The following is a 17,310-nucleotide window of genomic DNA, read 5'->3' on the forward strand; positions in this document are numbered from 1 at the left end:
TCATTGGAGAAGGTACGCAATCCAACCATTTGAGCATTTATTTGCATCAGACATAAAACTAACTTGAGCGTCGGAGTATCTTTTGTAGGTACCTCACCCGCCGTACAAAAACAAACTCAAATCAAAGTCATATGGCGGGCGTGATCCAGAGTTCAATTCCAAAGTCAACATCAACAACCTGCAGGCCAAGTTATCTTCTTTGAAGATTTTGGGTCCAACAGGCAGCCAGCAAACGGAGGTTCAAGGGCGCAGCGGAGCCAGTAATGAGCAGTTGGGAGAGGTTGTATCATGGTGATTTTCTCATGATGAAGTTGCACAACTCGTGGGACTTCTGCATGTGTCTATTACCACTTCAATGGAGCCCCTACTAACCTGATTTTAAACTCTATTCGAAATTCGTCCCAAAAAGAAACTCCTTTCAAAATTCAACTTGCAGGCACTCTTTTATCTAGTCATACGCATCCCACTTCCATTCCCTCTACGGCCCCACCCGCCACCCTTGCAACATTTTTGACCAACTAGTTCCACAACAAACGCCCTTCTCTACTGCCCCACATCTAAATTTTCCACAATACTCGGCCCCATTTTTTTCAAGTTAAACAATCTTTTAGTTTCTAACCGTCTGTAATTGTATCCCAGACAAGCATTAGGGACTGGCAAATATCTCACAACTTAGTTGCAGTGGCTTTGTCATCATCATTATTCAAGTTTTTATCCAAGCTGATGGTGATATGGTGGATGAGGCTGGACCTCTTGGTTTTTTTCACTGTCATTTGTCATGGCATTTATAGTGATTGCCATCAGGCAGCGTACCTCCAAACTAAGCATGTGCTTGTGCTTCCTCATTTTCAAGTATGGATTGCATGTCGCCCTACTTGGTTATCTCATGAACTTGTTTCTCATAATTGCTAAATAAAGTACATCTTTTCAGAGAAAGAACAAAAAAAAAAAAAGTACTAAATTATGCAGACCAATGCACCGGCCAGTATTGCAATAAATTTTCAGCATTCCATCTAGAAGTCAAAACATTAGAGAACTTAAAAGTTAAAACAGAGTGGGAAATAAAGTTACCAACAAAGGAAGAAATGAACTGTACAATACGCAAAATTCATTCAGTGGAAGAAACAAACTTGACTTATTTGATGAACTACAAAACAATGGTTCATTATATGTACAACTTTTTCCAAGAACACATGGAGATTCGGATCACTACAAAATGTGCAAGAAAAATTTCCCTCATAATTTCCCTCGTACACATTTGAGTCAATTTCTCTACTTCAGCAATATGAAGTCTAACCTGGTAATGCAACATAATTAGTCTAATATGAAGTCAATTACGGTTGCTGCTACCTTCTTGAACCCATTTTAACCTTGGACCTCTGTAGTTGCTTGCTTCACTGTCACTTTAGGAAACATTATGAGGTTGGTTTGCAGCCGCAAGTGCAATTTTCAAGATCATTGTGAAGATCCTGTGAGAGATTGAGGGACATGAAAGAAAATATTATAAATGAGATTTGTGGAAGAAATGGAAGGACAGTCCAATGCTTAAAATTCTTATCTTATAACTATATTAGTGAGATCAAAAGTTGAACTTTATAACATTAAATAATAAAATTCTTATCAAAAGATAAATCTACTAGGAACACTCTAATTAATGCACATGCACAAGTTTAACATAAGAAAATGAAATTTGTAATGAAATTTTCAAAAATATATGAACAAATCTTAGTAAATTAAAGTCATCGTAGATGAAAACCCAAAAAGCACATATATAACATGTAAGGGTATAGAGCAATTCTATTACTAGCAAACAAAGTTTTCATATAAGATAAGTCTTGAAGTTGGCACATTTTGAAGTAACAATTTACAAACCTGGACTTGATTTTGAAGGCCTTTGATATGTTGTACGGCCAAGTCCAACATGTCTGCATAGCTTGTTTGCTGGAGAAAAGTTCACAGGTCTTAAGTATGAGATAGGTTTCATAATGGGGCCCCATCATAAAGTTACAATAAAATGCTCATCACAATTATGTCCATATGAACACTAATAAGTTGCAGGGTCATCCACACCTAGTCCAGACCAGGTCTTATATGGGGAGTCCTTTATGTCAATCCTATACAAGATTCATGTGTAAAGGATTCCCGTATATGATCCCATCCAAACAAGCTTTCCTTTATATATTGGCATAAAGAATTCCCGTAAAGGATCCGACCCGGATCAGGTGTGGATGACCCGGGTGTGGATGCGAGAATCCCTGTACTAACATGTGCTACTAGAAAAATATAGTGGTTTGTTTGTATTACCTTGTCTAACATGGGAGTAATGGCTTAAATAAAATTGCATAACAGATTTACTCATGCACCGACTATTAAAGCAAAGCAGCTGCCCACATAACAATGACATTGGGAAACTATCTCAGGATTAAAGTCCATCATACATTGTTTCAATTTTCATGTTAAACATATATTCATTAAATTATTTGATCGTTTTACACAAACCATAAGATCTGATGTGAGTAGATTGACAAAAGCTAATTATTTACTCTTTCTTTATACTTCTTTGAAACTTGGAATTGAGAGTTTCATTAGGAGAACTTGCCATAGTCTGAATTGTACATGCATGCAAATCCCACCAGTGCATTAAAAAAAATTAAAACATAACAATAAAAAATTTCAAGAAACGCCCTCTAACTGATTAAAATAAAAACGTAGACAAAGAGTACAGGAATTAAGAGTTCAACTAGAATGTACATGCTTCATAAGAAGTGATGAGCACCATATTTGCAATTTTGCATGGTGATTCCAATAACTTAATATATCATTTTTAGCTCATACAAGTTAGAAAATATCATCGATTTTTTCTTTTCTGCTGCTTACGACAACAACACTAGTTTACTCTGAAATTAATTTGCTTTATCATGAACCACAACAAGCAGGTAGGGGGGGACTCACACCCTAGTAACATTCACACCAAATATATGTTGCCAGTAACATTCAGCTATCCAGATTTACAAGAGTCGTCAATTATTACCTTATCCATGTTAGGAACAAGGTCTTGTAGTTTTTTTAACTTCCCACTTATTCTAGTTCTTCTCTCCTGTATATATAAACAAAAGACACAAGTCAACAGTACAGAAAAATAAACATAAAGTACATATTAAGAAGCAATTTCACCTCACTTTCTCTAGTCTCGGTATAGAGATGAGATATGGCATATTGACAACATTCTCACCACACAAGTGAGATGCACTATAACGTAATCACAACTTATTGCACACCATACTGTAGGGCTACTATGCAACTAACAATTGTTAAACCAATCTAATTGATATGAAGGAAAAAGATAATTTAGATATTCTGTCCTTTTAACAACATATATGTGTGCATGCTCCGATATCTACGCTATTTTTTTTTATCTACACTTAAGTGCATCTCTTGTGGTTTTTAAAGTACTACTACATATGTAACAGCAGAAGTAAAACAATCACCATCTTATCCCTCTCCACTTCTTTCACTTTCCATAAATCTGTTGGTTTCACCTTGCTACTGTCCACCCTTGAGCATCAATCTTCATACCAGAGCTCATAGTTGCAATATAATACATCATTTCATATCATTATGACACTGCCAGACTCCTATAGTGCTTTGACTACTTTCTAATACAAAACCTAGCACCACCTGATTGCCTTACTGCACCAACAGTAAGCTGAGCCTTCCTTTTTCTCTGCTTAATCCTGTGAATGTTACCTGGGTGCACTGACTGTGCAGTAGTGAACATGTTTGAACCCACCCAAACTCTTTACATTCAGTAAAATTGAAAGTTCTCATTTACTAGAGGTGAAACAATAACATTGTAGGCAACCTGGATGTGTGTTATCTGTTATACGAGCCAATGTTTCATATACAGCACAGGCTGCACAGCTGGTCTGGGTTATGATACCATAAACAACGATCTGGTGCATCCACCAAGTTCTATCCTAATTCTCATACTCACACCGTTGAAGAACCTCAACTATAAATGCTTGGCTAGAGCTAAAACACAACCAAGAGAAAAAGAAAAACAATGGTTCTTGACCCTTATTCCCTCGGATTCCTAGAATCTGATTCTGCACAACAAACATATCCTAGTTGTACTTAGAATTTAAGACCAAACATCATATTCAGTTCAATAAGCACTTCAAGGCCGGCCTTGTTTTAGGATTTTATCAACATTCTTCATTGTGACTGTTTAAATTTCAATATTATGAACAAGTAGCTTTGAAGCTCAGTACAAGCTAAAACTTGTTATGGAAATGGTAGGCCATTCCATCTTATAATATTTCTTGTGAGACTGGAAGGAAGACATCATAATCCAAACAGCATGGACCTCGACAGGAAATAAATGTGTAGAATCAGTTTTAGGATTGTAGAGAAAAATTGCACTTCAACATTTCCATGACTAGTGATGATAGCCTTCCATTTCTAGAAATGGTCCCTTTCGTTCATATTGATTGAATTTTACCAAAGGACATATGGACCTAAATGGACCTATTCAATATATTGTGGTTAGGCATGCTGTAAGAAAATCATATTATCTCTTCAATGTTTACTAACCCTTTCTGCAATGCTTCTGGGATGAGTTGCACAGCCACGCTTAGCACGGATCTTGCAAGGAACAGAATCTTCAGGGATGTGTAGTAGTTTCTCTACTGTTGCCATTTCTAAAGTTGTCTGGGGCAGGCTAAACTGAAATAGACAATGAATCAAATTATTAAACAGAAAAATTTGCAACTCACCATGAACCAGAGACTAAAATTAAAGTGAGTAATCAAGGTGACGGACTTCCAAACAAAATTCCATCATAAACTACAACATGGAACATTGGTACCATTATGATATTATCATATATTAAAGTGAGATAAGAGCAGACCGTTCCTTAGTTAGAGCTACATTTGGTACATTTGAGGGTTCAATTATGTAATCTCATCTTTTAAAGAGAGGAAGAGTTGGAGAAGTATTATCCCATATCCATTTGACATGTCAGTAAGAATCACAAAAGAACAGAAAAGTGTACGACTGGGATATAATGAAAATGTAATCATGTTTTCCTATAGTTCTAATCGTTTTTTAAAAGGAAAATAGTTTAGAACTACAATAGTCATGTTGGCTATAATTCTAATCGTTCTTCTTATAAGGAAAATAGGTTTGAGCTGTAGTATTCACGTTTCTTGTAGTTCTAGCCAGGATGTAATGTAATTACAAATGTCTTATGATTTTATGTTACTTATATATTAATGTGGTCCTTCTTCAATTTTAACATTTTCTTTTCTTTGGTAACATACATATATCGCATTTTGAGTTGCAATAAAAAAATGTTTAAACAGTAATGTGCAAGTTGGTTCATTAGACTAATTGATGCAGATTCAAAGGACCTAAAAATATTAATTATATGCAAAGTACCTGAGATTCCAAAGCATTGAGGCAGTTATATAAGTCACCATCCACATTTTTAGCTCGTTTGCTTGGTGGAGCCGAAAAGACAATAGAATTGGTATTATCCCAGGAGTCCATCCCAAAGCTAGTAGTGGGATAAGAATGCATGGCACTATGGTGGCCGTTGTTAGAGCTAACACCTTCAACAGCATCTTCACTTACTTCAGAGATTTGAGAAAGAGAATCTTGCCTAGTGAAGCTCAACTGAGACTTTAACCTTGTTACTCCATGGCCACCATTAGTGCCACCTTGTGAGCTATAGCTTCCAGCTCCCCTTGTAACTGAAAATCCTCCTGTTCACATTGTTGAAAATGAAAGATGATCTTTAAACCCATTTTGGTGATGATAATCATCATGATCATGACCACGAAGATAATTACTATGCCATTAATAGTAACATCTATAACATGTTAGACCCTTGAATACCATGAACACAGTTTAGTGGATAAATAGATAATTCAAAGGTTACGAAGCCTATTATTTTTCACATACATTGACATAAATTTTCACTCTGACTAATCAATAAACAACATGAACAATTGTGTGTCAAAAAGATGAGATAATTTTTTTGGGTGAAGACATTCCTGTTTTTAGAAGTTACATTAAACCTAAACTTCTCTCTTTTCAGAAGTAGTATGGGTTATACTAACATATAAAACAAAAGAATTTTCTGCAAAAAATTATAAAAATCAATTAAACAAACTTATAAATAAGATGGTAATTTACCAAGTAAATAATATAATCACACATATTAAAATAATCTAAGTTGGTACGCGTCTTGAAGAGCCAAAGTGAAAGCACTTTGATTAAGAAGATCGATAACAAGCAATAAGCAACACACTTCTCCTGAGTTCTCCCACATCGTCATTGTAAATTTTCCAAACATAATAATCACCTCTTTGGGTAAAAAAAAAAAAATAGTAACTTGACAAACATCATCATCCTTCAATGTGAGTATGTGACCCATCCTAAAAATTAATTTCTAAAATAGATAAATAAATAAAATAATGGAAAATACACCTACCTAACCCAACCCATGCTTACACGTGATTCGTGGGCTTGGTCCAGGTTGATGTGAATAAAATCAAAATATTTTCTTTCTTTCTTTTGTTTGTGCAAAAAAAGGTTTTTATGTTTTGTTTGCCTACCCCAAAATTAACGAATATTGGATAAGGATTGAAGAATGTTATTTTCGTAATAAAACGAACTTCAACGGACATTTTAGTTAATTCGTACAAGGTCAACGTGTACTTCCCCAGACCCACTTGGAGCTTGGCTAGGAGTGAGTAACCACGAGTCCACGACAGGTGACAGTCAAAAACCCAAAATAACCCCAATGCAAACCACGCAACAACCCTCACCTACCAAGGACAAAAGCGTCATTGCACAAATCCAGTTGAAAAAAAGGAAGGACAAAGGCGTACCATTATTATCAGTAGCGGTGAGATGGCTGAGGAAGCCAGCTGGAGAGCTCCGCTGACGAACCAAAGCCGCCGACGAAGAGCAAGGCGAAGTCGAAGAAGATCCAATCGCTGCGGCGACCATCTCATTATTCAGACCGTACGATCGGAGCAACGGCTTGGTGTCCCTGTGAGAACCGCTGGATGAGTTGACTTTGAAGGTTGACTCAGATGTGGTGAGGGAGGAGGAGTCGCCTTCTCCGCCGCTGGATAAGTAGTGGCCGACTAAGGAGGTGGGAGGCGGGTGAGATCGGAGGGCGGAGAATTCGCGGTGGATGACGGAATCCACGGCGGAGGTTAGGAGGGAGCCCGGGGCGGAGCCGTAGCGGGTGAGGCCGCTTGGGCTTGGGCCCATGGGCTTTTGGGATGAGGAGGATGAGCTTGAGGGGTACATGTATGTCAGTATGTATGTAGGAGCAGCTGCTTCTGGTTTTAGAGAGAGAGAGAGAGAGAGAGAGAGAGAGAGAGAGAGAGAGCAAAAAGAGGGAAGATCGTTTTTGGAAAGGAGGAGGGATGAGGAAGGATTGCTTGTTGGGGAAATTCTAAGGGGGGTGATTAAATCACTTGCGGGTGACGGGATTCTTTTTCGTCACCCTTTGAGGAATCTTAAAGGGAAGTCAGAGACTCAGAATAAGTGGTGAGTTTGCTACACGTGCGCCAACCTTTTCTTGGTTCCTTGTTAGTTCTTTCCAGCTTCGATTTGCATTTTGCATTTCTTCTTTGTTCTTATGATCTTATCTTTGTTTTTCTATTTTAGACCAAACCTTCCAACTAGTCCTTGGATCCCTTGCACTAAAAAGGTAAAGCATTTGGTTGCTTGATATTATTTATTGTTTTTGAGATTGTTGCAATGTTTGCCCTTGCTTACATTTGGACACATTAAATATGACTTTTTTTGTTGCAATGTTTGCCCAATATAACCTCCATCATTTAAACATATACACAACAACATAAATAAATAAGAAGCTTTAAAAAATAAAAATAAAAAATATTGTTTCCTTAGTCCATGGCCATGGGCGAGCAGCATTCAAGGGGTACTACACCATGAGTAAGCATTGTCCTTGACAGCTGCGATGTAATTTGGGTCAGTTTCTAGTCAAGTTTCAAATACTTTTAACTGTTAATCAATAACATGTTATTAATTGAAAATTACAATCTTATTTTTAAAATTTTTAAAGTTTTTTGTGTATTAATATTTCAAATAACATGTAACAAAAAATTAATGTAAGTGACTATTATTTAGACGTGATAAACCAACAATTACAATTATGAGTATTCGAACACCTTGGTCAATCAATGAACGTTGGATGCAAATCAAACCCAACACTTTTTTTTTTGGCCACTAATCAAACCCAACACTTAAAAGTGAATTAGGATCATCTATTTTTAGATGGCTGAATTATTTTGTTCAAAATATCTTATTTGGCTTTATTTATCATCGACTCCAAAATCATATGTCACTTTTTTAAAAGGGTTTTTTTTATATTTAGTATTTGAACTTTGACTATTGTCTTAATGTGGTACCTAAACTTTTATTTGTCCCAATTGAGTACCTAAACTTTTATTTTGTGTCTAATAGGTACCAAAATAAATTTCTGTTAAAATTGTCAACAAAAGTTATGGGCAATATAGTCACTTCAAAAAATTTATTTTTTAATTTTAATTTTTAATTTTTTTTGTTTGTTGTGTGTTTTTTTTTAATAATTTTAAACATATAAAGAAAATAATTAAAATATACTTTGACTATATTGCCCCTAATTTTTATTGACAATTTTAACAAAAATTCATTTTGGTATCTATTAGACACAAATAAAAGTTTAGGTACTCAATTGGAACAAATAAAAGTTTAAGTACCACATTAAAACAAGAGTCAAAGTTTAAGTACTAAATATGAAATAAACCCTTTTTAAAAAAGAAAAAGAAATACATAAACAAAAATCAAGGGATGTTGCACGAGTTGTTTGGCTTTGCACCAATACAACTTCTCATTGGCTTGGAACTCCTGTGCAATATCCACAACATGTACTTAAATAATGTGAATGGTTCAATGAATCCCATTATCAAGGCAAAGAATCATAAATGAAATAATATAGAAAATAAAAGTAAAAAGAGTACGAATTAAACCACCCACGTGCAGCAGCCTCACTGCCTCACCTGTGAAATTTGATTGGTCGACAGTGTGTCACAGACACACAAATAGGTGGGGGTAACATTTATCATTTACTATATTTTTGCAGATAACATGTTGTATTATATTCTTGTGCTGACGTGTCAGTCACCCATAGGTCAAAAAAGTAATGGTTAAGATTATAAAGGAAAAGGTGATTATCAATCTTAATCATTGTACTGGTTGTCAAGGTGAATTGAACTTTTGCTTAGGCCCAAGTTGGCTGAGATTCAATGTATTTGTATTTTGTGAGTCCAAGATGGTCACCCACGTTGAAAATGCCCCTCCTGACCCACCAGGGACTAGTGAATTGCAGCACATCAGTGAAGTGACCACTACAAATTACAGAAAACTTCTCTGACATTGCTTCGTATACGATGTGTCTGCTGAGTTTCAAAACCATGGGCAAAATCAAGGAGTAAAATTTTAATTTGAAAAAATTGTTTAATGAAATCAAAATTTTTATAAAAATTTTGATTTTGATAAAATTAGATAAAAGTAATGAAAATTATTATCAAAATATAAAAATTTTGAATAAAACTTGATTATATGTTTATTTAATATATTATCTATTATATTAAAAAAAATATTAAAAAAATTAAATTATATATTAGATTTCATGTGATATAAGGTGAATATAATGCGTACTGGAGACAAATATTGTTAAAAAAATGAGTCACTAATTAATAATTAATTCTATATTGTTTAAGATATAATATAGGATGTTTGGGTTTAGACCCTTTAGAGTATTTTTAATTATTTTTTATATAGAAATATATTATGGTTTTAAAACAACTAAACCAAACACCAAAATGGCCAAATCAAACCCCAAATAAAATCTCAAATTTTTTATTTTCTTTCCAATTGCCTAAAGACTCCAAATCTCAATCGACCCTAAAACTTTTTTTTTCTTTTTTTTTTCTTTTCTCTTCTTTTGTTTCTTTCATTTTCCTCTTCTTCCCCCGTGACTTCCAGTGGTCTTCATCTTCCACTCTTCCTCTTTTTTCTTTCCTTTTTCTTTTCTTCCACACTTCCAGTTTTTCTTCTCCTTTGTTTATCTCTCCTAGTCCCTCACTCCCTCCTCCCTTCCTAATCCCTTTCTTCCTTCTCCCTCCCCCGATCTCCTTCTCTTCCTCCTCTCCCTCCCCGGATCTCTTTACTCCCTCCGACGACGGTGCGCCTCTGCAGCTTCCTCCTTGATCTCTTCTCTCCCTCTGGCGACGGCGCTCTGCCTTTGCCTCCCATCTCCCTCCGGTCTTTGCCTCCCCTCTCTCCCTCTAGTCTCTACATCGAAAATTTTGGCGAAATTTTTTGAAATTAATTTGGTATGGTGTTAAAATTTTCATACCCCTAAAAAACAGAATTTTCGGCAAAATTTGCCAAAAATTTTGAAATTTTACTCTTTGAGCACAATAGAAGTTAACCAATCCAGCCTTTGGAAACAATTAGGGATGGAAAGGGCGCAAAGCCGACCTTGAGTTTTTGGAGGCCGGCAAAATTTAAAATGAGGCCCTTGTATAACTTTATAAGTACATATAATTTTTTTTAAAAAAAAAAAGATTGAAAATCATAATATTTAAAAAAAATTTACTTAAAAGGTGTCCTTCAAGCTAATTATAGGTCAAATATAATTTTGTTTGTTTTTTCTTTCAATTTATAAACAAATTCCTCATGTTATGAGAAAAATAATATATTCATATTAACAAAAGTTCATGTTAATTAGAATATAAAGGAAATTATAGAAGTTACCAAAAAAAATTAATTAGAATATATAAATTTATATTCATGTTATTACAACTCATATTCATATTCATATTCATGTTATCAGATTATAAAAAACTGAAATATATTTATGTTTAAGTTAATCAAGATAAAAAGAAAAGAAAAAGAAAAGAACAAAAACTAATATGTACTTGGGGCTCAGACTTCTAAAGGGGCCTGAGTTTTATTGGGGCCCGACTCACCACATATTCAAAAGTGTAGAAAAATAGTTAAAAGATTGAAGACCTTACAAAGATTCGAACTGGGGCCTCCATTATGGAAGGTTAGCGCTAACCACACAAACTAAGCTCAATTTCATTATATGTACCAGTCACACCCCAAAGTGGGGTCTAACACATTGAGCATGTGGCAGTGCCACATTGGTCTTCAACCTCAACACACTCTCATTAAAAGCCTAATGAAAATATGTCAAGACCAAAAATCAATGTAAGGCACTTAAAATATAATAACCTAGTTCCAAATAGTGGGAATTTTTTTTTTTCAATTTTTAATAACAAATAATCAAAGTAAACTGAAAAAGAAGCTTTTTATAAAGGGTGAGCTTTTGGTTATTCACTTATATGAAATCAATTTCCAAGTATATAAACAGACCATTTGTTTTGAAATCATTTAAGCAAAACAGTGTAAAAGGAATTAAAATCCAAATGAAAGTGAAAGCCTTATTGCAAACTCTATTTTCGGTGTAAACAGAGCAAGGTTCCAAGTATTTAAATAATAAACGAGACAATAGTATATGAGCCATGCTAATCCTTAATTAAAACTAAATATCAAATTTTTCAACTAAAACATAAAGAGATGTGGTAAGTGGATGTTACACACTCATCCATAATGGGATCCTCTTCTTCATCACTCGAAAACTTTGATGTGGGTTGTGAGGGTAAGCTATTCCTTGGAGAATTCTCTCTGCTATCAAATCTTCATCATTCATTATCTGAATATGTCCACAAAGCTAACCATATTTTTTTCCTAAGGGTTTCCTGCAACTTAACAAATTGTGTAGGGGTGAACATCACCAAAACAGCTGATCACACACTCAACTAGTCCAACATAACTCAAACATTTCAATATAGACATTCAATAACAAGTAGGGTATAACATTGTCATTAGTCCTTGCCGATATGGCCTAAGCATAAATTCAACAAGCAATTGGCAGCCTATGTACAACTTTAAAAAAGGTACTAAATCAGTTTTACTTTTGAGATATAAGTGTAACGACCTGACCCAAATTTTCACTAGAAATTTAAATTTTTATTTAACTATGTTTTTTTTTAAGAGATTTTTTTTTAAAATGATGTTGAATTGTAGTTGGAAAATAAAAAGGGTTTTGATTTAATTTTAAATTTTTGTTTTAATTTAAGCTTGACCCAAAGTTGACTTTTAAAATAAATGGGTTTTCGATTTTGACTTTGGGTCCGTTAGATAGGTTTCGTTTCCACGATTTCGTAAACACGTAGCACGCGTCATTTCGAGTTACGGTTTGAGAGATATGGGCGTTTGAAGCGAGGGGCAATTTTGTAAAATTGACGATTTGGGTTTAAAAAATGGAAAATCAGATTTTTAAAGGGGATTTTTCTCTCTCTCTCTCTAGAATGTTCTACAACATTCACTCACTCTCTCTCTCTCTCTCTCTCTCTCTCTCTCTCTCTCTCTCTCTCTCTCTCTCTCTCCCCCTTTATTTTCTCTCACCCGCAATCTCTCATTCTGTCTTCTCTCCCCCGCGACCAGCCCTGCACACACAGCTGCCACAGCCACCTCCACCTCGCCGTCGACCACCTCCCGCCGACCCCGACCCTCCGGCGACCCCCCTCTCGAGCTGAGCAGCTCCTCTAGCCACCCCTGCGCGCGCGTGTTGCTCAAAAAGGGCTCCTCTGCCGCAACCACTAGCCACCCCAACCATCTCCACCGACCACCACCCATCGACCCACACCACCCACGCGACCCCCTTCCCGCCGGCGCCGACACCACCGAAGTCCTCTAGCAGCCAGCCCTCCGCGCGTACAGCAGCCACTCAGAAACAACTCAGCAGCCACCTCGGTCTCGCCAGATTTTGGCGAAGCTACAACGGCATCCACTTCGAAAATAGGTGGGTTTCCTTCCCTTCTCAGTGGGTTTTCACCCTCATATGGTTTAGTTGTTTAATTTTGAGAATTTGTTGAAGATGGAATGTAGGGGTTTAGGGTCATTTCGGGATTTCTGTGGGCTTCGGATTGGGGGGCTATTGTGATGTTGTTTTGGATAAATTTTGTCTCTGGGAAACCAATGGCTGTGTAGGATTGGAAGTTTGAGTAGGTTTTAAGGATATTGTTTGAGTTTAGTAAAAGTTTGGGCTTGAAACAGCAACCTTGGGCAGCAACCCTTGTAATTTCGAACCCCCATTGATATTCCATAATTTTAGAGTACTTGTGACAATTTGTTGAGTGGGTTATCGATATTAGTTATAGTGATTATGGTTAGGTTGAGCCGGGAAACTTTAGGGGCGGTTGTGGAAGTGTTGTTGGTTAATTCGTGTAGGAACAGAGTTCGAGTAGGACGTTAGGCTCCACACGCACACCCTTTAAATGTCGTAGAACCGAGACTAATCTTTGGTTTTGTTGTTTATGTCATAGGCGAAACGACCGCGGCTCTTGATAATCCGGCTGAGGATCGAAGCTAGGCTATCTCTGTGAGTGGACGTTTGTTTCTTTAAATAATTTTATGAAATTTGTGCTTTATATTGATTATTTGAGTTTGATTGAGAAATAATAAGTATGAGTGAACTTTGACCCTTTGAAAAGAATTTCATGAATTTCCATTATTTTAGTTACGTTAAGTATCTTGAGTTTTAATTGAGAATTAGTAAATTAGAGTGGACTTTTGGGTCTTCAAGTAAGATTATAAAAATGTATTATTTTTATCTTTGGGAAATGTTGGATTTCGGATTTCAAATGCTTCATAAATAAGTTTTTAAAACATATATTTACCTGTTGGTTTTAGTGAGTTGTTGGGCTTTGAGAAAGAAATTTAATTTCTTATTTTATATACATGGTTCATTTAATAAATCGTTTTGTCGAAAAGTATTATTTTGATTTATGTATATTCAATTTGATTCGGATTTTGTATGTTGGCTTATGAATTTTAAGTTTCTTTTGGGGAAGTATTTTGATATTTATTTTTGGTGGAAAAAGGATATATTTGGTTTATGGAAAAATGGTTTTCAAACCACCCTTGCAGTACCCTCCAAATTATCAAATACATAGGTCTTTGGGACCCATCACGGCACACATATAGGCTTTGGGCCGTGTGTCGGGATGCTTCGCCCTTTGGGGGCCGCTCTGCGTGCACGTATGACCAGGATTGCCTGCACGTGCTGATTTTATTCGCACGTGTGTATGGCCAGGATATTGCCTGCACGTGTTGGATTTACTCCACGCGTGTGTATGGCCAGGATATTGCCTGCCTGTGCGATGCAGGAATTCCGCACAGGTGTATGGCCAGGTTATTCAGGGTATATAGCTTGGTGGAAAATGAATTTGGTTATTTTCAGAGATTATTAAATATGATTTTAAGTAAGGGATTCTTTTGAATTCTATTAAGGTTGTTGTTACGATGTTTTACGGTTTGTTTGTTTTCAGAAATTGTTATCTTGAGAAATATGTATTGTTTTATGGGATTTCTTAAGTTTAAATAAACTTTATGGTTTTAAACTGGGGGATTTCAAAGAGTGACATGAGGTCTTAGAGCTAAACGTGGTTTTGAAGGATTTTCTGAAGCAGGAAGTTTACTTTTGTTTTCGTTTTTATTAAACTGTCCACTTATTGAGTTTTGTCTCACGGTTTATTTTGTTTTGTCTTAAATTGTCCTCCCAGGTAGTAACTTTGGTGGAGGTCGAGCCAATGACGTCGAGGCATTTGCGTCCATCTTCCTACTCAGACCCTGTAGGCGCCATTTAATTTTTGGTAGAAATTCCTTGTAATAGAATAGAGGCTCTGATGACCACTTTAAATATTAAGTTGGTTTTTCTGTGAAATTGTTGGGTCTGAGACCCTATTTTTGTTGTGGTAGAGGTGGTTGCTGTTTAGAAGTGCTTTTTAACAGGTTTGAAATTTCTGGGTTAGTCCATTTTCAGGGGAGGTTCTGTCGAATTTTCGGTAGGATTTTCCTTGATTTTGGATTCCCGCAGAACCTCTCCGGGTTTCAGGGTGGAATCTGGGAGCGGTCCTGTTAATAAGCATTGTAACGACCCGACCCAAATTTCATTAGAAATTAAAGTTTTTATTTTTATTCGTAATGGTCATTTAAAGGCGTAGTGGGAGATTAAAGTGTGAGACTTCGTATTTTGTTCCAAGGAATTATTTTAAATATTTTGAGAATTTATTTGAGAAATAAAAGGTTTTGAATTTAAATTTTGAATTTTTGTTTTATAAATTGGGCTTGACCCAACGTTGACTTTTAAAATTAGTGGGCTTCTGATTTTGAATTTGGGCTTGATGGGAAGGTCTCAAGTCCATGAGTTCATAGACACGTAGCACGCGTCGATTCGAGTTACGGTTTGAAAGATACGGGCATGTGAAGTGAGTGGCAAACTTGTAATTTTTACAAAAATGGGTTTTAAAACCCAAGAAAAATCAGATTTCTAAGGGGGATTCTCTCTCTTCTCTCTCCTCTCTCACGCATCTCTCTCTCTTCCCGCGACCTCTCTCTCTCATCGATCCTCGGTCGTCCGGTGTCGGACTTCAGCGATCCGACCGCCGTTGGACTCGTCTCCACGCCGCCGACCTCCCAGTGAGGTCCGATCAGCCAACCAAGCCGCGACGGCGGCGCGACGGCGGCGCAACGGCGCGGTTTTCGAACGAAGCTCTCCGACGGCGACTCAACTTTTCCGACGAATTCGAGGGCGGCGACCACTTGGGTCTTCTTGCCTAGTTGACGGCGAGTCCTGTCGTGCCACCCCTTGCTCCGACAACCTCTCGCGACAGCGGATCGTGGCTAAGAAGTCCGCCGGATTCCACTGCCGATTTCGGCCATTTGCGGCAACTTTTGGCCGTCGGTCCAATTTTGGAAAACGATCCTCTAGGTATGGACTTTGTTTCCCCCTTGGTTTGATTGTTCAATTTTGTGAAATTAAGAAATCGAATTTTATGGGGTTTGACCCCATTTCGGATTTACCTTGAATTAGCCTATTTGAGTGATTTCTGAGTTGTTATTCATCCAATTGAAGTGCCTAGGTTGAATTTGGGTTGATTTTTAGTTGAAATATCATTTTTTTTTTAGAATCTGTCGCCGCTGCCACCGCTGTCTCCGCCACTTGTGGCGGCGGGTCAGCGGTCGTTATCTCATTTTGCCTAAATCGAACTACTAGGAGACCCTCTGAGGTTGTTTGGTGAGTTCTGTGAAAATTTCTGTATTGTTTAAGGCCGGGCAGCCACCGTGCGTGGTGGTTACCGCCTATTTCGGTCGTTTAACGACCCATTGTATTTCTGGTTTGTGAAATTGTTGATTGTTTGGTCTTAACAGGTGCATGGGCTCGGGAAATCTTATTCCCGATGCCGTTATGCTGTCGGATTGGAGATCCGAGAAATAACGCCGTGAAAGGCATTTCGGTTTTCTACGTAGTTAAACTGTGAGTGATAATTATTGGAGTTTAATGTAGACTACTGTTAATGAATTGTCAGTTTTGTGTGATTTGCTACTTTATGTTAGAGAAGGCTAAGTATAGGATTTAGATCATGAGAATAAATTGACGAGGATTTGAGGCTAAGAAATTAATTTGAGTATTATAGAGTTGCCATGAAATTAATTACTGATTTGATGAAGAATGTTTATTTCGAGGATTAATGATTGATGTTTAGACAGTTGTTATACAAAACGATCAATTTAATTATTGAGGAAGTGTTAGTATGATATGAGTGACAAATAAGTGAGGGGTCGCGAATAGGAATCAACTTCGGAAAGGATTCGGTTTAGTTCGGAGTAAACAGTGAGTGGACTTTATTTTTATAAAAGTTTATGTTTCTAAATGTCTATGATTTCATTGATTTAATGGTGGATTTGTGTTGAGAATTGTTATTTAAAGTTTCTTCAAATGATATCCTTTTAGACTAATGACTTTAAAAGATTGAGACGTTGTGATTTGAGGAAAGATACATGTTTGATGAGTTGGGTTGTTAAAGGGAATTGTGAAAAGAGTATTTAAAAACTGCTGTGTAAATGCACGTGTTGACCGGTCGAGCCTGCCTGTGTTAAATGCACGAGATTGTGGCCAGGATACGAGCCTACTCGTGCGGAGCGACCCTCCGTACGAGATTGTGGCCAGGATGTGAGCCTGCTTGGCGGAGTGACCCTCCGTACGAGATTGTGGCCAGGATGTGAGCCTGCTTGTGCGGAGAGACCCCTCCGTACGAGATTGTGGCCAGGATACGAGTCTGCTCGTGCAGAGCGACCCTCCGTACG

At 36.9% G+C, this 17,310-nt stretch overlaps 1 protein-coding gene across 1 annotated transcript; it reads right to left on the reverse strand.

The window, feature by feature from the left end:
* Nucleotides 1-1,111: 1,111 nt before the first annotated feature.
* LOC147292839 (transcription factor bHLH128-like) lies at nucleotides 1,112-7,473 on the reverse strand. Its single transcript, XM_086233216.1, has 6 exons — nucleotides 6,897-7,473; nucleotides 5,440-5,765; nucleotides 4,594-4,725; nucleotides 3,032-3,097; nucleotides 1,873-1,941; nucleotides 1,112-1,469 (listed from the first exon to the last, which is right to left on the reverse strand). Exons 1-6 carry the CDS (start codon nucleotides 7,324-7,326, stop codon nucleotides 1,416-1,418), a joined length of 1,077 nt encoding a protein of 358 aa, XP_086089342.1. The 5' UTR covers nucleotides 7,327-7,473; the 3' UTR covers nucleotides 1,112-1,415.
* Nucleotides 7,474-17,310: the final 9,837 nt, after the last annotated feature.

The sequence above is a fragment of the Dryas octopetala genome, chromosome 2 (genome assembly GCF_963921425.1).
Source record: "Dryas octopetala chromosome 2, drDryOcto1.1, whole genome shotgun sequence".
Classification (NCBI taxonomy): Eukaryota; Viridiplantae; Streptophyta; class Magnoliopsida; order Rosales; family Rosaceae; genus Dryas; species Dryas octopetala.